This window comes from Heloderma suspectum, chromosome 14 (genome assembly GCF_057233095.1).
Source record: "Heloderma suspectum isolate Gila_16-S chromosome 14, 16-S_ref, whole genome shotgun sequence".
Classification (NCBI taxonomy): Eukaryota; Metazoa; Chordata; class Lepidosauria; order Squamata; family Helodermatidae; genus Heloderma; species Heloderma suspectum.
In genome coordinates, this window is record NC_139471.1 from 13556878 (window position 1) to 13576260 (window position 19383).

General features: G+C 46.8%; 2 protein-coding genes across 4 annotated transcripts in view; one reads left to right on the forward strand and one right to left on the reverse strand.

Moving 5' to 3' along the window:
- The window catches only part of LOC146335710 (syntaxin-binding protein 1), an 82246-nt gene extending 66335 nt beyond the window's left edge, over positions 1-15911 (forward strand). For 2 of the 3 annotated variants that reach the window (XM_084821031.1, XM_084821032.1), the window contains one exon: positions 7199-15911. In XM_084821031.1, coding sequence (XP_084677157.1) covers positions 7199-7281 — 83 coding nt within the window. In that variant the 3' untranslated portion in view covers positions 7282-15911. Of the gene's footprint in view, positions 1-3787; positions 3919-7198 lie in introns of all 3 variants that reach the window. The other variant, XM_084821030.1, reaches the window with a different exon arrangement.
- AKNA (AT-hook transcription factor) overlaps positions 13322-19383 on the reverse strand; it is a 61164-nt gene continuing 55102 nt past the window's right edge. The window contains exon 22 of the mRNA XM_084821029.1: positions 13322-17445. Coding sequence (XP_084677155.1) covers positions 17148-17445 — 298 coding nt within the window. The 3' untranslated portion in view covers positions 13322-17147. The remainder of the gene's footprint in view (positions 17446-19383) is intronic.

The following is a 19383-nucleotide window of genomic DNA, read 5'->3' on the forward strand; positions in this document are numbered from 1 at the left end:
CCCTGCAAGTAGCAAACTAGCATCTTGGGGGGAGGCTAGCCTTGAACTAACCCTGACATGCTAATTTTCTGCATGCAGTGACATCATTTTATATATAGAGCAGCGTTCAGTTGTGTGAGTCCTCACTTGCACAGTGCTGAACTGAATATCCGCCTTTCACAGGAGCATTGGCCTTCCACGAAAGTGTGTGTGAGATATTTGGCAATTTTCGGTGGTGGGCAGTCAGGTGAAATTCTCAGGCTTCTTTTGAGTCTTACCTTTAAGAAAAGTGAGGTGGCTGAGGGCTGGCTTTCTTTTTGTGGAAGAAAAATGCCCTGCTGTCACTCCAAGCATTGTCTTGGCTGCCTGCAGCAGCCCAGCAGCATTCTAACTTCCTTAAGAGGGGGCTTCTGCCGACGGGGCTGTTATCCCGGTATTGAGATCGGTTGCTCATGGAAGGTTGTGTGTCCTTTACATGACCTCATCAGCCTCCAGTGCCTCTCCCGTGCTGTCCGTCCATTTCCGTGGCTTTATTTGGAACAGAGATGAGGCGATAAAAACCCTGAATTGAATTTGTCCATGTAAAGAGGGAATTGCGCCCTAACAGCAGCGCCCTCTAGCGGCTGTATAATGAAACATATAGAAATTGCAGATAAAGAGGAAGTGTGTGTGTGAAGGAGCCGACCTTAATCCTGCAAAGAATCCGGAAGCAGCAGCCCCAGTAAAGTTGTGAGATAAAATACCCGGTGTGGAGAAGCTCAGAATGTCCTATTGCAACGACAATGCAAAGACCCCACCATCCAGAAAGATTTTAGAATTTTCTTTCCACCCCAGAGATTGATTTGATCTTTGGGGTGGGGGCATTTTCACCCCAATCCCCTAAAGTGCAACCCCCCTCCCCCATAACTCCAGCCCAGCTTTACAGCCCAGGAACCCAGGTTAATTGCACCGATCAGATAAAGGCCTGTAGTGGCTTATGGGAACTGGGGTAGCCTTAATAACAGAGGCACTGGAAGGCCTTTTTGTGCTCAGACCTTGTATATTGGCCTTCCTTGTCCTGATGGCTGACACCTCCGTCAGCTGCTCCCTGTAACACCAAGCTTACCTTGGTCGCAACCCTGATGTCTGGCTCTCACACTCATCTGCTCACTGGATTTTTCCCCTGCTTGCTTTCCCCTGTGACACTTACCCCTCTTTCTCTTTCCACCTCACATCTCATATATCTGGTCAGCCGTGTTACATCACTCTTGCCTCCTCCCTCTCCCTCCTCCCTCCTCCCTCTCCCTCCTCCTCTCTCCCCCCTCTCTCCCCCTCCTCTCTCCCCCCTCTCCCCCCCTCTGTGTACATGTGTGTGTGCGTGCACGCGTGCGCACGCACGCATCTGTGTGTATGTGGCGGGTAACTTCTCAAATGTAGCTTCTGACGTTTAACAATGCATTTTTCCGCTCTGCAGTCTGTGAGAGCTGCACGGGTGTTTCTTAATGTTTGTCAAGGCGCTACCTCGCACTCTTTCAGGGTGGCAGCATTCCGCCTCCGGGCCTCCCACAATGTTGGACCAGCCCGATTTCTTTTATGCATTCACGTCAGCGTTGCCGTGTCAATTCTCGGTCTCTGAAGCGGCTTGTGAGTGACTGGAAACAAAATGGAATTAAAACCGGAGAACACTACAGACAAGAGCAGCAATAGATGAAGCATCATAACCATTAAAAAAAAAAAACCACACACACACACAAAGTAAAACACTGCTGTAACAAGAGCCAGCCATCAAAAACTAATCCAGGCAGGAGAAATTGGGTGACAAAAACGGCTGTCAGACAAGAAGGGTTGTCTGAATTGCAGCCTCGCTATGGGTTAAAGAAATAACCCATAGTGAGCTGTTGTATCATGTGAACAGCCCTGAAATGAAAGCTTGTGTAGGCTGTTTTACTAGAGGCAAAATTGGGACAAATGTATACACCATGAGCCCCAATCCTTCTTTCAAACTGCCTTCAGCTTTCTGGGAGAAATGCCCTCCGCCTCCCAGACCCTGATGCCTCTCTCCGCCCCAAGACTTGAGAAGGGCTTGTTCTGTCATTCCTGTGCATTTTACTATTTATTTATTTATTTATTTATTTATTTATTTATTTCATTTATATCCTGCCTTTTTTCCACCTTAAGGAACCCAAGGCGGCGTACGTAGTCCTCCTCCATTTTATCCTCACAACAACAACCCTGTGAGGTGGGTTGGGCTGAGAGTCTGTGACTGGCCCAAAGTCACCCAGTGAGCTTCCGTGGCTGAGTGGGGACTAGAACCCGGATCTCCTGGCTCCTGGTCCAACACTCTAGTCCACCCTTAGACAAGATGGTTGCCAGTACTGGCAGATACAGGAGTGACTTAGGGAAGTCCTCGATCTCACTTTCAAGAAATAGCGGACTATAATTGCCACCTGAAACTGGGATGTTTAACACTGCTGAACCTGACTGCTAGAGAGATGATATATCTTTAACAGAGGCATGGTGGGCAGACAGCAGCTGGTCATGGTTTTCCTATCGCCAAATGGGAGAGAGCCACCATGGTGTGATGGCTAGAGTGTTGGACTGGGGGTTGAGAGATCCGGGTTCTAGTCCCCGCTCAGCCATGGAAGCTCACTGGGTGACTTTGGGCCAGTCACAGACTCTCAGCCCAACCCACCTCGCAGGGTTGTTCTGACGACAAAATGGAGACGAGGAGGAGGGTTGTGTATGCTGCCTTGGCTTCCTTAAGGAGGAAAATAGGCAGGAAATACATAAATACATACATACATACATATCACCAGGCATTCATACAGGTAAAAGCTTCTCCTGTTGATTTCTACTGGCTATGCAGCTGCTATAAACATCTGACCAAACGATATGTCCTGTTAAATGCAACCTGTCCAGCGATTTTTTTTAAGCACCTGTAGGAGGGCTTGATCAGGACCTTGAGTAGAGGTTTTTACCCCCACCTCCCTGAGGATACCTTTCCACAACCTGGAACCCTCCAGATGTGCATATCTGGGGGGCATCAGATTTGGGAAAGCTGAGAATGGGAATTGTGCAAGGGGGGATGCAGTGCTTGGATGCCCCCAAAGCCACGCATCCAAGGATGAAACGTAGATGTGACATTGTCATGCGGCCTGCCCTTGCATAGTTGGTTTTTAAAAACAAAATAGCTGGCCTGCGTGGCGTGGGGGAAAGCCAGATTGGAATCATGACATGGAGGGAGGGGGACTTCAACTCTTTGACCTTGCTGTGGCCCTGATCAGAATCAACCCCCCCTTGTGCCTGCTATCTGTAATGGGAGGAAAGTGGGGTGGGATGATTTCATGGTGGGGACCAAGGCTCAAAGCCCTTCCTTCTCTCATGCCAGAGTCCCCATCCGGTTTCTTCCCCGACACCCAATTTCCAGCTATTTCTTTTTAAAAAAATCAGTGACGCAAGGGCAAATTAGGAGCCAAATATGATGTCTAGTTTGGCCCTGAGCTCCAAACAGATCTGTGCTGCAAACACAGTTCACGGAGGCCCGACGGTGACTGCCAAAACCCAGCCTTCTCTATTGCATTTCTGTGCATGCTGTAACAATACTTCCCCGACTGTCCGTCCATCCATCGTGGTCTGTTTCTCTTTGTCTCTTGGTGAGTGTCTGTCTCTCATTGGCTTCTTCACACATCTTCACTGGCTTTTGTACCGATAACCTCTGATGATATGAAATACGTAAGGCCTTTAAATCTTCTTTTTTGGGGAGCATGTTCCTTCTGACTGTTTTTTTTTTTCTGTGCAAGGAGTCAGTCCACACTCTGTTCTCTCACAGGTTCTACTCACATTCTTACTCCCAACAAATTTCTCATGGATCTGAGGCACCCCGACTTCAGAGATTCCACTAGGGTAACTTTTGAGGAGAAGGCTCCAACAATGGAATGAGAGCCAAAGAAAGCAAAAAAAGTAAAAGCAGCTTACTACAGAAAAGAAACTCTTTCTCCCTCGGAAGGGCTTCTTTGATTCTTACATCACGTCTTTCTCTCTCTCTCTCTCTCTCTCTCTCTCTCCCTGTCTCTCCCCGCCTCCTTTTCTCTCTCTCTCTTTCTTTTTTTTCTTTTTTCCGTTTTTGGGTTCTTTGGATGAGAAAATGCTTGCGGTTTTTACAACTACAATTTTGAAAATGTGCCCAACGCTGCTTCCATCAAATCCTATACCATGAATCTCTTTTAGCCAGAACTTGCCATCTGAACAGCTACCCATTTCTGAATTGTCGTCATCTTTAACCTGAAACGGGGCAGTGGGGAAACATCCCTTTGGCCTGACGAAATGCCGCCTCGTGCATTTACCTTGGAAGCTTCTGTTTGTCACCACAGCCCTACACTGGGGGTTTGAGGCTGGGTTTTAATGTCATCGCTTCCCTCGGCCCCCCACCCGCCCCCCAAGGATGTTTGGGAATTGTAGCTTTGTACAGGTGTTGGGAATTATTGGGGTTTTTATTTTACCGTGGTGGTTGTCATGGTCTCCCATCCACAGGACTGACCCAGCCGACACTTGCTTAGCTTCAGCCCTCTTGCAGCATCAGTCACTCCTGAGCCATTGTCTGCACCCAAGAATTTGGTTTTGCACAACACAGTGGGCCTTCACCAAACTGTGGTCCTCAAAGTTCCTTGGCTGGGAGCAAATCCATTTGGAAACATTTTGGAATTTTATTGGCCATCTCCTCCTGTGTGATCTCTGGTGGTCTGTACCAGGTATGGGTAGATATCAGGCCTGTCGGATCAACTTCGAGTTTTACTAGAATCCCAAGCCCCACCAACCAGAGCCAGATGCAGAAGGATAACACTTAGAATCAAAGAACAGGGTGCCTTTGAGGCTAAGAATCAGTGTTGGCTACCAGAACGGAACTGAGCTCACAGTCCTTTCACACAGAAGTCCCCTCCTAGGTACTCCAAGCTTCCTTCATTTCAGGAGCTGAATTTTGGATGGGGAAAGTAATTTCATTGTTACTGTCAAACAGTTTGAGAGTCAGAAAACTTTGCCCAGGCTTCCCCAACCTGGTGTCCTCCAGATGTTTTGGACTTCCTCCCCAAGCAGCCTCAGCCAGCATGGGCAATGGTCAGGAATGCTCAGAGTTGTCATCCAAAACGTCTGGACGGCATTGAGTTGGCGAAGGCCGCCATGACAATTCAGGAGTGAGGGTGCACAAGAGGGCAAAACTCCAGGCCGTGTGGGATGTGGGGCCCGCTAGCAGCAGTAGTGTGAGATAACCAGCAGTAAACCAGTGGTGTAAACAGGTTGTGTGACCATATTCTGAAGCATCCTTGGCCGAGCGCGATTGGCATGGGAGTTCCATTCGCAACAGTTGAGGGAGGTCCTCTGTTTTGTATCTGGAATGCCTCCTTTCCTGGAATGTCTCCTTTCCTGGAATGCCTCCTTTCGGCTTGCCTCATCATATTAGAGGTCACACACCTGCAAATTGAAATGGTACAGCCTGTTCTGCTGGTTGGGTAGACCAGATCTCCTTACGGCTGACATGAAATGCGATGTCAGGCAAGGGGAAGGGGAGAAGGGCACGTACTTAAAGACAGTTGTGGCAGGGGGTCTGGCGGGGGGATAGCAGACAATCCCCTCTAAGGGGCCATCAGTTTTTGTCGCTTGCTCCTTTGGCCAAAGATCCTTGTTTTATGGTGAAGGGGTGAGCTGCTGCCTTTGGTCCATTTAGCCTCTCTCGATGGTCTGTTAGATGCTCTTCAAGATTCTGGGCAGAAGCTTATCTCAGCTTTGCCATCTGTGATCATTTTGGGTTTTTTTTTTTAAGTAGAGATGCCAGTGCAGTCTTGTGCTGCAGTCCTATCCATGTCTGCTCAGAAGTACATCCTGTTGAGTTCCATGGGTCTTACACCTGAGTGTGTATAGGATTGGAGCCTAATGCCCCGCTCAAAAGGAGCTCTGTGGGGTTAATGGCACATGGGGTGTTTTGTAAGCCACCCCGAGGGACAATTCCGGTGTTGCACTGAGCACAGTTGCCATGATACCATAGGGCCGCAGAGCTAGGGCGAGGACCCTCTGCGTTCTTTGAGTGTCACAGCCAACCATGTCTTTTTGACTTAGTACTGGGTAATGTAGGCTGTCCATCTCTTCCACGGTTTTCCCTCCCTCTTCTCAACTGTATGGTCCTCTACTGACTGGTAAGGGAAAATAGCCCTATGGCTGCCACTGGGTGCCCCCAGAAGGGAATTTCATCCCCGCATCCCCCCACCACAAAGCAAATCCAAATTACCATGATGGGTTTTGTGTGTGTGTCCTTCGTATCTTCAGCAATGCAGATTTTGTCCAGGTGTGCTGAAAAGTCTGGCTTCTGGCAATATGTTTCTTGTTCAACACCTTCCACCCTCTTCTCCATATCTCAAAACAATGCACATTTTCAAGTACAGATGATACTATTTTAATTTGGCTCTTCCCTCCTTCCCCAGAGGGGGAGGGGAAGGGGCAGTCCTTCCTCCAAAAGGCCCGCCCCTCACCACTGCATGCGTGGGCTCATGATCCACACAATCACTTCTCTCTCCGCGCTCGACACCGGCATCCATGAACCCCCAGCAAACTGCACACCCCATGCCTCATTCCTTCACTGCACTTCTCGGAAAGGTCTCCATGTGATATTTTTTGTTTTGGTTTCAATTTTGATTTCCTTACCTGTTTTTGTTGTTCTGCACTAGGTGTAATTGTAGTTCCATAGGCTTACATTTTGCAAGCATTTCTTCCAAATAAAAATAAAACAAGTTGGTGTGCTGTCCCATGACAGGTAAGATGCCCAGTGGCAAAGGTGGACTCCCCCTCCACCTCCACAGTGATATTTTACACCTGCATGGAGGGGTCACACATTAAGGGACCCACAAATCCTCCCTCCATATTACCATGCCCGTTTCTCTGTCTTACTGGGGCACTCGCATGTGCAATCCTGTGGGTGTTGGTGACCATTTTCGCCCCATTTTCGCCCCAATCTCTTGAAAGGATCTTACACTTTGAGAACATAACTGTTACCTTGAGTGGTTGTGAGTGGGGCATCTGGGTAAGTTTGCTCAGGTAATGGGTGGGACAGCCCCCTTCCCCCAAACTCCCCATCCTGGGTCACTTAAGCCCACTCCCTTTAGACTGCTAATCTCCCCCTCCCCATTTTCTGATAAACCTATCAGAAATCTAATAACTCTTTCTTGTCTTCCCCTCCCTTCCCACCCCTTTGCAGGCTCCACCCATATCCTCACCCCACAGAAACTGCTGGACACGCTGAAGAAACTGAATAAAACGGAGGAAGAAAGCAGCAGTTAAAAAACAAACAAAACCCACCAACCCACACACACACAGTCCCTCCCTCTTTATTCCCCTCACCACCCCAAAAGTAGCGACATGACCTCTGTGTCTCCCATTTTCCTGGCTCTGCTGTCCAAGTTTAATTTGCTGGCCATGGATCCATTTCTGCCCTCTTCTTGTGTTTTGGTGGAACTTCTCCTTCCCTTCCCTCCCAGCTCCTTTGCCCTCCATTTGAAGCAAAGGTAAATAAGACAGGAACAACAACAAAAAAAAAATGCATTGTGTCTAAAGGGGGAAAAACAATAATCTATTCTGTAATATAGATATCTCCGTATGTATCTGATGAAATAAACGGCAAAAACCAAACTCCCATCTCCGAAGAACCCATCGCTTTGTCCTTGGCGATTGTACAGTGATGCTGATTATTTTTTAAATAATGTATTTTTCATTTTATTTTTTCTTCCTCTGCCTGGATGGATGAATGCTCGTGACTTATATTTATGGCTATGTGATCTTGTACCTAACCTCAGATGCAAACTGTGAATGTTCTTTCCTATGCGTTGGAATTTGCTTGCGTTTTGGAAATACTGTAATTTGTCCCTTTTTCTCCCCCATCCCCCCGCCCCCTGCACTGGCTCTGCTGTTGTTGGGAGTGTCGTCTTGCTTTTGTATTCCTTGAGTTCATCAGTGTGTAGGTGGTTGGCTTCTGGAAGGCGTTTTCACTGGGTTTTCTTTGGTTGCTTCCTGCCCCCACTTTTGAAGGAATATGTTAAATGCAGTTGTGTTTGCAATTCCACATCTCTGAACCAGCCTTCCTTAGGACTTGTGCCCCCGCTCCCATCCACACAAAGGACCATTGCTAGCTAGATCGATCTATCTATCTATCTATCTATCTATCTATCTATCTATCTATCAATCATCTCACCCACATTTAGGGTGCCCACTTATGGTTTTCCAGAGTTGGCCAGAGGAAGTTAGCAAATGAGTGTTCTTGGATTCTCAGTTTAGCACTGGTGCAAAACAACAACAACGGGGGGGGGGGTCACTTTATTTCTGAATCCTGCCACTGATTGATGAGATTTTTAATCCCAGCCTTCCTCCGAGTAGCACTTGGAAATTTTATGCTCTCAACAATCTTGTGAGGAAGGTTAGGCTGAGAGATAGTGACCAGCCCAAAGTGGATTTGAACCCAGGCCTTAAGTCCAACAGTCTAACCACTACACCATTATCTCTGATATCACGTTCTGGAGAATGGCAAGAAGGGGATTGGAAGGGGGGGTCAACTTGGCAGGGTCTGTGAGGGCTCCAAGCTTTTCCGGCCTGTTATAGTGGAAGGTTAGGCTGAGAGATAATGATAAGACCTGAGTTGTCGTTGTTGTTATAATTATATTATTTATACCTCGCCTTTTCCCCAGTACTGGGACACAAGGTGGCTTCCAAAAATTAAAACGAATACAATTAAAGTTCGAATTCACCTTGGGCTAAAGTCCTGTGGTCTAACCACTACACCATACTGTCTCTGATTTCACCTTCTGGAGATTGGCAGGAAGGGGATGGGAAATTGGGCAGGGTCTGCGAGGGTGCCAAGCTTTTCCAGCCTGTGATAGCGTAAGGCAACAGGCGGCTAAAGCGTAGCCTCATGACAGACTTCTCCAGGTTTAAGAGCCAGTCCTCCATCCATTCCCCTATTGGATCCTGGGAATTGTAGTTTGGTGAGAGGGGAGTGCTAGCCTCTGTGGCAGGCTTCCTCATCCTGGTGTTGGACTGCAACTTGCGCCATCCCTGCCCAGCATGATGGGACTTGTAGTCTAACACATCTGGGGAAGGCTGGCCCAGAGCAAACCTCTCTTGAAATGATGATTCCTGGATTGTTTGGAGGGAGCTCCTTTTCGCCTAATATAAAACAGTAGACTTTGTAGTGTAGACGGCTTGTTTCTTACTTTGCTCTCTTGCTCCCTCTGTTCCTGCGGGCAAGTAGCACATGGAGAGAGGTGAGAGACAGGGCCGATGTACGCACACCCATGCATGGCGGAAACTGTCTACCTGGGGGAGAGGTGGAACAGTAGACCATGTTGCAAGGGGAAGATTCTTCTTCTTTCTGTCTGTAGATAGCTACAGCACTGACTCTGTAGAGAAGCAACTGTGTTTTGTTTGTGTTCTGAGAGGGTAGTTTAAAAGAGGGATCACGATGCACCGAGGCGGCACACTTGCATCTGTTCCACAGGGTCGGCGGTTTTCCGTATTACGTCAAAAACGTTTCCCACCTATTTGACAGCAGCAGGTCGAAAGGAACAGATGTGTGTTCTCAAACCACTGCTCCCCACAGTGCTATAGTCTTATCTCCAACCTCTCCCTGAGGCTGCTGAGCAGAAATGGGTGATGCCAAATCAGCATGTTGGAGCCTTTGAAGTCTGTTTGGGCAAGGAAGGATGCCAGCTGACTTCCAGGAATTAATGGTGGCCCATACTTGCTTTGCGTATCTAAGAGAAGCTTGCAGGATGGTCCGATTGAAAATGGGCTTTTGTTGTCAGTGATGGAGAGTTCAGTGACCGGTCCTTTCCCCCCACACTGCTGTGAAAGGGTGCTTTGGTGATTGCATGATGTTGAACTTGTGGAAGGCTGCAAGCACGTTTTGGGGGGGCCTCCCATTTCACTGAGTTGAAGGTTTTGTGGGTGGCGGCAGTTGCTGTTGATGTTGCAGTGTTGAAAGGCAAAGAAGCCTTGAAAATTGCCAGGAAGGGGAACAGATTCAAAAGAATAACGAAGGATCGCTGCCCCGAATAGCAAGAGATGGGGAAAGAGAAACTGAGATGCTTGCAGAAAGTAATACAGTTAGCTTGGAGGGCATGTTTTGCCAGTAATCTTCAATACCTTTATTGCTCTTTTTACTTCTTCTATTGGAGCCCCTGCAAACCTCCAATTTGGTCACAATCCATCACACACGATTTAGCCATGCTTAGAGTAGGGCCCTTGAAATCAACGGGACAAGTGAAGTCATGATTCAAGACTAAAATAAGTCCCACTGACATTTATGTGGATCCAACCTAGCATGCTTAAGCCTGCTGCTTTAAAATGGGCTTAAAGGCACACTCAGCTCTGGATTGGATTGTGGCCAATTTCTTTCTCCCTGTCTTGTCAGGATGGTAAAAATGAAATAAAATGAATGAGAGCCTTTTTTGGTATTGGTATCAAAATAAAGGTAGGAAAGTGGATTTGGGAGAAAAAAATGAAAAGGTACCAAAAACCGAATAACAGCCCAGTCAAAATACTGCTACATCCCATTACATTCAAAACGCAAGGATTTAAGTGTGTGGTTTAACTATCCTGGTCAAAGTGTGGAATTTAAAAACATAGAGTTAAAAGCTTGACTTTGATTGGATCCTTTCATCCCCTCTCCCCAACTGCTAATAATGCAATTTCTCTTGATTGGGTTTTGCCTTGTACCTTATGGGTTCCTTTTTCTTTTTGCCATCGTCATCCAGTAGTGAAATGTCGCTGGCTGTGGCAGGCACCAAAAATCCCCTCCTTCCCTTTATGAATCTCCTCTTTGACCCCCCACACTGCAGACTGGATGTATATGAATTCAATAATTGTGTTTCGTGCTGTCATTGCAGGCTTGGAGTAAAGTGGTGAAATTGGTCCTTTTTACATTGCTCTGCATTAGCTTACTGTAATTTTATTTTTTAAAATATTTTTAAGGGAAATGCTTCTTTTGTTCTCTTGCTATCTTTGGTTGTTCCCCACCTATCTATCCCAGGGCATTACCTTCTCTTCCTAGAACAAACTTCCCCAAATTGGTGCCCCCCCCAGATATATTGGAATATAACTCCCATCATGCCACAGGAAAATAGGAATTATAGTCCCAATACATGGGACGGGGTAGGTTGGGTAAGGCTGTCCTAGAATATCTCAGTGGAGAGAAGATGAAAAAACCTCTTCCTATTTACTACTGTACTTGTGGTCCATTTACCTCTACTCCCTTGCCCATATTATAATATATTCTTAGGGCAAAGGCTGTGTTCATTTTGCACTGGTAACTGTTTCGTCAGCCACCCCCATTTTTTTTCTTCCCTGCATCCCCCTTTTTTAAATTTAGCATTGCAACTGCTTCAGGGTCTCCTTTTTTTATTTAGATTGTTATGTTTTTGTTGTTTCTATCAGTTATTTATATTAAAATGATACTTTATCAAAAGGAGGAAAAAATATGAAAAGTTCTGTTGCGGAAATCATTTTAATTCTTGAACCTTCAATGTTTGGAACTGTCGAAGCACAAATGTGTCATCTCTGTATAGCTGTTCTTCTGTACTTTAAAAGCACTTGGAGTCAATAAAGATTTGCTGTCCTGTCCAATGAAGTAAAAGAGGATTGACTGAGACCGGTGGGTTGCAGGGAGGATGGTAAGTGGGGCATAATTTAACAGGTCACTCGCAGTGTTCAGAGTGTTTTCCACCCAGCCTCCTCCTTCTTGAATACATGGGTGCCTACCTCACAAAGTCAACTCCAACTCTTCTTGGACTAGGATGCTGTTTCTTAAAAATGTGGGTCGTTGGCCACTGGCGATTCATAGTATACTTCTTAATCATCCCTGAGGGCCAAACTAAAGGTGACCAATATTTTTTGTTGTGTAAATAGCAGCCTCAGACCCATAGCCCCACCCACTGACATCACTGAGCCTGTGGAGGTCCTGGTGCAGTGGCGGTGATTTGGTACCCACCATAAAACAGTTCTGCACCCGTGCTGTAGAAGTAAGGGTTCTCTATACTTCTAAATGTGGACGAACAAGAGCTATAAACAGAGCGATTCACTGCGAGTGTGTGTATGTGTGATCCATAGAAAAGCTCCCACCATTTTCTAACTCCTGCTACTTTGGTGTATGTGTGAGTAGATGGCCATTTCTATCCTCTCCCATTGCATCCAATCCGAGGGAGTTAATTATACTGTCACGTTGACTGGTGTAGAGTCTAACATGGGTATGTCAGGGTAATGAAGGGGTCGTTTCATCGTAGAAAAATATGCAATAAAAAAAACCAGCCAGAAATGTGCATTTCTCCCAAGTGTGAAAATGTGCACTAGGGGAGAATTTGCACATTTCTACATGTGCAAATTTGCACAAATGCCTTATTTGTGCAGATGCAAATGTGTGCAAATTTGGTAACTAAAAAAATCCAATTCCGTTGATGGGCAGATGATGGAACAAAAGGTGCCTGATAATCTGCGAAACACAGAGGAAACAGATTTTACACACTCCATACATCCCTCATCTTAACCAACAAGACCATTCTTATATACTTGTGCACACACTCTCTATGTAAAGTTTTTTTAGCTTTTGAAATTTTTTAAAAGCAAGACCAAACATGCACCAAAAATCATTTATTTAGCAAAAACACTCTTATGCACTAGATTTCTCCAAACATGATGCTATTTCAGTAAGAAAAAAAGGATGCTGAGAATGCTAACCCCATGCCCCTTTCACAGTTTTGTCATAGCTCTAACAAAACACACACATACCCTGCAAACACACAGCCTGGGTTACAAAATTTATTTGTGACTGGCTAAAGGTAGCCTTCCCCAACCTGGTATCTTACAGGTGTGTTGGACTACAACTTCCATCATTCCCAGCCAGCATGGCCATTGCACTGTGCAATCCTAAGAATGTTTACTCAGAAATAAGACCCTTAGGCATCACCTTAGGCCTGAGATTAGGGTTGGTGCTAGGCAGAGTAAGCACCACCGGGCCTAGATAGAATGATCACCTGCTTTAATATAAGGATGCTTCCTGCATTCACATTTAGGGCTGCAATGCTTAAACGATTAGCTCTAATAAATTAAAACATTTTTTAATTGGCGAAAAAAGGTGTCCCCAATTAATTGGGCCACTTAGTCTACATATCACACACATGCAGGCTTTTTATTGACGTACCCAGTCCCTATAAAAAAAAGATGCATTCTCCTTTCTCTCATACACACTGGTGGGGGCAGGGGAGAATACCTCTTCTGAAACGATGCCTGCTATGCATGATCTAACTTCAAAGGAAATATGCTGCTTTTTCCCATAAACAACTTGAAGCTATAGGCGAATCAATAACATTTCTTTAATCAGGCTGCAGTTCCAATTCACCTGTGTGTATATGTCTACACATGCATTGAGCAGGGCGTTGGACTAGATGATCTCCAAGGTCCCTTCCAACTCTGATTCTATGAAAATTAACATTTTCTACCCCTAAACACTCCAAATTAAGGCTGCGACGCTATGATTCCTGGAAGGGTGTTCCAGGGGCCATAGAGGGAGGTCCAAGGGCAGAGGACTACAAGCCTCCTTGTTGTAGGTCCAGAAACTCAGCTGCCCTTGGTGCTCTGACAGTGGTAACGACAAAAAGGAGCTGGACTGGGAACAAACGTGGGAAAGCTTTAGATCCAAAGCTGTCCTGTTCCCCCGATAAGCTCCTGGATTGGGTGGGAGGAGAATATGCAACCTCTAAAACTAGCATCAATATTTCTCCTTCTATTCGGACCAATGGAAATCCAAGGAAAGTTCCCCAAATGCAATGGTTATAGCCCTTAATCTCTGAAATCAATTATATTACATAAGACAGAGTATTTTATGTTTTGCTCTCAATTTGTGTGTGTGGGAATAAATAAGCCAAAAAGAAAAAAAAAAGAGAGAGAGAGGGGAACACTGGAGGTGAAAAACAGCTACAAGAAGAGAAAATCACAGAACGCCACCCACCGCCTGTTGGGATGAGCTCAGCAGGGCTTGAGAGTTTTGACAGTCCCTCCATCTCGGCTTCTTCCTCTCCCACCATACAATTGCGCCATCAGCCCATTTGCAAGTGGTGTCGAGCCCTTTTGGTTTGGACTGGCCCTAGAGCAACTTTCCCCAGATGTTTTGGACATCAAATCCCATCAGCCCCAGGAAGCATGGCCTTCTGTAGTCTTTTTTGGAGCAAAAAAGATGGCAGGCCAGGTTCAGCTCTTCTAGATCTCATGGAGGCACCAAAACACGGACATGCTGCTGAAATTGGCACTGAGCTGTCCTCAGTGATGAGCGTGCGCCCTACCCTTCTTGCGGTAAACAATATTGTTCCCTCTCAATAACATAGAGGGCTTGGGGAGGGGATGAGCTTTAAAAGTTAATGTTTGTCGTTAAAACTACCAGTAATAAAATGGAACTCCTGTGTGTCATTGTATGTGGAAACACCTTCCTTCCCCACACTGTCTTTGCTGTGTGTTTTGACGCTTTTAAGGCACTCAAGGCATCAACAGAATTGAGATGACAGCTTAGGAGGCTGTTGGATGGATGGATGGATGGTGGACAGTAAGAAAAGGGAGTTCCACTAAAACCCACACAGAATGCAGCAGTCTTTATTTATGAAGTACTTATTTAATACAGGGGTGGGTAGACTTCAGGCTTGTGAGAACTCCTTGGAAAGGGGTTCTTGAACCCCTGAGATTGACCAAGCGCAGCCTGTTGCAAAAGACAAGTACTCTGTCTCTAAAGGATTCCAAGCTCAGGAATGTGTTTTCCAGACTGGAACTGAACCGAGGTCACAGTCCTTCCATGCAAAAATCCACTCCTGTTTACCCCCCAAGGTTTCCTCATTTCTGCACTACAGCTTAGGGCTGGAGGAGAACCATTTTGTCAATGCTGTTGTTAAATAATTGAGAGCCAGAAATCCTTCCCAATCGACTGCAAATCACTGGGAGATCTATCTATCTACCTGATGCCCACCCCTGATTTAACAGATCATTCTAGATACGTTTCACTGGTCTTCCTTGGAGGAATTTGTTTAATGGTTTAAAGAAACAGTCTATTGTCTGATGAGAGATGTAATAGGGGACCTGCCTCATCAAGCAATGATGGTGGTAGCTGGAAGGACAGCATGTCTTATCAAGAGGTGATATTCTACTTTGGGTGTCTCAATGTTGATCAAAACTCTGTGATGATCACTGGCAAAATGTGCCTTACATTTCCTGCTAAATAACTTCTACACCTGCTTGGCCCTGACTGCTGCATTCTCTTGGCAAATGCATATGGGAAGTTGGACACTCCAAGGTCATAAGTGGTTTAGAGCCTAATCCTATGGCCGCTAGTCAGTGGTTAGGTGGTCATAGGATATGTGGGTTTCCGGGAACTGGCCTCGGAGCTCGTGCTCTGAGGTCAGTTCCTGGAGAACCAACCTCCCCGCGCCCCAGCTTCCGTGCTGCCTTGCAAGCAGCGCGGAACAGCTCCACGCTCAGAAGAGGAGCGCGGAGAGGCCAAAATGGGGCGTTCCAGGGCGGGAAAGGCGGAAATGCTGGCACAACACATCCCATGTGTCGTCCGGCACCTCCTCCCCTGCTCTGCCTTCCTGTGGCTAGACAGCTGAAATCGTCTGTCTAGCTGCAAATGCAAGGCAGGGGAAGCACAGAGGGGACGATCCCCTCTGTGCTTCTCCTGCCCTGCATTGAATAGTCTAGGACAGGATTGCACCCTTAGAAGATTAAAAAACAACCCATAATGGGCACAAAGAATTTGAATTCTGGCAAAACAGGTTCTGCAGCCCTTGGAAACAAGAGATAGAGGGCTGAAACAAAGCCCATCCCTCATTTCTTTTCCTTAACCCTAAACCAAACAACAATTGGAATGACATGTGCAAAGAATAGAAACATCGTTCAGAAAAAATACATCTCTCTAAAAATGGTCCACCACCATCTCCCTTTGCAAAATCTGTCTGTCTGTCTGTCTGTCTGTCTCTCTCTCTCTCACACACACACACACACACACACACGAGACCTGAGGTAGGTGTTGCCACAGTAGGACGGGATGTCATCCCTTTGAGAGAGCTGACTCAAAAGTTCTTACGGCTGATTCAGCTTCTTGGTGACATTCAACCCAATCCATTCTGTCCATCTGATGTGGCGGTACCTTCAAATAGATTTACAATGAAGAATATTGATTGATCAACAGCATGGAAGAGGCAGGCCTTGCTGTAGGAGGATCAGCTGTTAACTGGGGCTTATTCTCAAGATGGCTTTCCTAGGAGAAGAAGCATGCTAAGGTAGAAATTGTTCTACGGCAGAAGCAGCGATGGTTCCCGGTCAATCACAGGGGCCTTAAAATGTTCCTTCATGTTTTCTGGATTCCTGACCAAAGCAGCGAAGAAGAGGCAAATGCCCCATTCATCCCCTCAGTGCAACAGGAGATGTCTTTGTTCCTTGAGAGATCATGTACAACCTTCTGCCGATGAGCTAACAAAGGAGTTTTAAGACTGAAGGCAAAATAACAGTTGAGGTGAGGAAAGAGCAAAGCTGTTGGAAGAGGAATGGATGAAGACATCCAGGGCTGGAAGATCTAGGGTTTTCATAAGGATTCACAGGACCCTGATCCAAGTTAAGACAATGCCCCAGTCCCCAATGTCTATATTTCAAAAACAGTAACAGCACTTAGTATTACTTTTTCTTTCTGCATCCCTTCCCTATAAACACAACTCAGCTTCATGACTTGTTCCCAAAGCTGCCAGAGGTCATCCTTCCATCTCTGGGAAGAAGCACAAAGCAAGGGCAGAAGTGGTGACTTCAAGAAACAGGAAGTGATGTCACTTGTCCAAGCAGGGCAGGAACAAAAGTGCAGGAAGCTTTTTCCTAAATTTTGCTGACTTCAGTGGAGCGCACTTGAGGGAAGGGTAGGTGGGAGGCAACCTCTTCTCTAGACCCTCTCAAGCTCAGGTTTGGGAAGTCCCATGATGTTTGGGACTCTCTTGGGCACCTGAGAATGCTACTGAGGGAGACCCCCCAAATTAAGGGGCTACGGTATTGCCACAAGCACTGGGAATGTCCCAACAATATTACTCTTCCCCTGCACACTGGTCCTCTCACTTTGCTTTTTTCTTGCGACTCCTCTCTTGTTAGAAGAGGCAGGAACCCCGCAGACTCCTTGCTTTATTCAGTTCCCAAGTCAGAGACCGGCTCATCCGCTTGGCGGTAAACTTCATGTCTTTGGCGGCTTCCACAGCACGGCTCAGAGCCCAGTTCAGGTCGTGGAGGCTGCCGTCATCCTCAAGGGTTGGGGAGCAGCGGTGACCTCCTCGTGGGCGCTGCCAAGAAGCCCAGGTCTTCAGCTCTGTGTCCTGATGCCTGCTGGAGTTGGAAATGGGATGACCAACTGGGGTGGAGGTGGAGGTAGCTGCTGGTGGAGGACAATAACTGGCAAGGAGGAAGTAAATGGGGGGACTCAATAAAGTTCTACCCAGAAAAAGGTCCCTTGTACTAGGTGAGACCATCTGCCTAGCCCGGCACTGCCTGCTTTGATACAGAGGGGCTCCCCAGGTCTCAGATAGAGAAGGACATCTCCGTCACTTGTTATATTATCCTTTTAACTGAGGAATGCAGGGATTGAACCTCTGACATTGGGGCTGTTCGCACAACATGCTAACCACGCTCAGTGGTTGAGTGTGGGTTGTTGTTGAAATGGGAGTTGTTTGTTGAACACAGGTTAGCATGCTGTCTGAACACAGGACATTTGCCGCAGGGTGGTGTGTGAACCAGGTAGGGTGGCTTGTGAACCACCCTGAACCCAGCAACAAACCATGGCTTCTCAAGGCGGGTTGTTCGAGAAAGATAAGCCATGCTGCATGGTTAACAAGCCACCCTGTAGAAAATGTCCTGAGTTCAGACAACACGCTAACCCACAGTTCAATAACCAGCCCATGGTTCAACCACTGAGTTTGGGTTAGTGTGTTGTGCGAACCCAGTCATTCTGCGCTTTTCCACTGAGCTATGATCCTTCCCCAAAGAAAAGGAGCTGGCAGGAGCCAGAACCCACACTGTGCGCTCCACAGAGCAGTTCCCTGCCCACCCAGCCACAGGGGCAGATAGAAGATGATATCCAGTGTGCAGAGTTCAGCAGGCGGAAATGGTAGAGGTGGTGCATATTCTGCAATCGCATCATGCAAAAGAAAGGAGACAGGTCCCACCCCACTCATGATACTGGAACAGTTTTCTCCAATGTAGTGCCCTCCAGATGCTTTGGACTACAATCCCCATCAGCCTCATCTGGCTTGAACAATGGTCAGGGAGTCGAAAACCTCTGGAAGGCACCTGGTTAGGGAAGGCTTGTGTTACAGCTTGCGCTCACGTGCTGCATGAAACAGATCGGCAGGAGGTTCAAAATGGGGAAAAAAAAGATGGCATGAATTTCTGGAGGGGGGGGCAGTCTGTTAATGGCTATTAAGTATGACAAATGGGCCCTGCAACAAAATGTTGCAGCGTATCCTCACCTCCCAGCGGGAGTGCTCTTCTTCAGGGTTCCTGCCCATCAGGCAGCCACGCTGTCCTCCAGGATATTAGAAACCTATGGCCTCTCTAAATGTTTGCAGACACCAACTCCCATTAGCCCAGTCAGCATGGTTGAGGAGCATGGGAGTTGTCATCCAGCAACATCTCAAGGGCCTCAGCTTCTGTGCGGCTGCTATAATTTGTAAGCAGTTTGAGCAGAGCATCCCACTTCCTCCAGACCACCCCGTTCTTTTTCTTCTCCTACTGACACTCAACATTCTGTGGCTACTGAGCCATGGAATCCTCACTGGCTACATCTTTGGACAGCCCCTCCCCTCATACCCAAAGCAGCTGCCCAATGAGGATTGAGAATGCCTGCTTACACTCTTATGAGCCTAGCCAGTCCCTGCGTTTGACCGCAGAGGCCCTGCTCACTGGCCCGTCGCTATGACTGGGGGGTACCAAGGGCATGGCCTTTTTAGTGGTGGCCCTACATCTCTGGAACTCTCTCCCCAGAGAACTTGGGTTGGCTCCCTCACTTCAGAGTTTTAAGCAGGCCATGAAGATCTTCATGTTTTGCCAGGCCTTTGACTGATCAGTTGCTGGCTTTTATTGGCGCTTTTATTGCAGCTATTTATTCATAATTTATGATGCAGTTTTATTTGGTTTTATTTTTATTTTATTGTATGCCATCTTGGGAATGCTTGCCCTGAAAGGCTGCGTATAACTTAAGGAAGTAAGGGTGCAACCCTATGCACATTTAAACAGAAAAAAAGTCCTACAACTCCCAGCATTCCCCAGCCAGCCATACTGGCTGGGGAGTGCTGGGAGTTGTAGGCTTTTTGTTTCTAAATGGGCATAGCATTG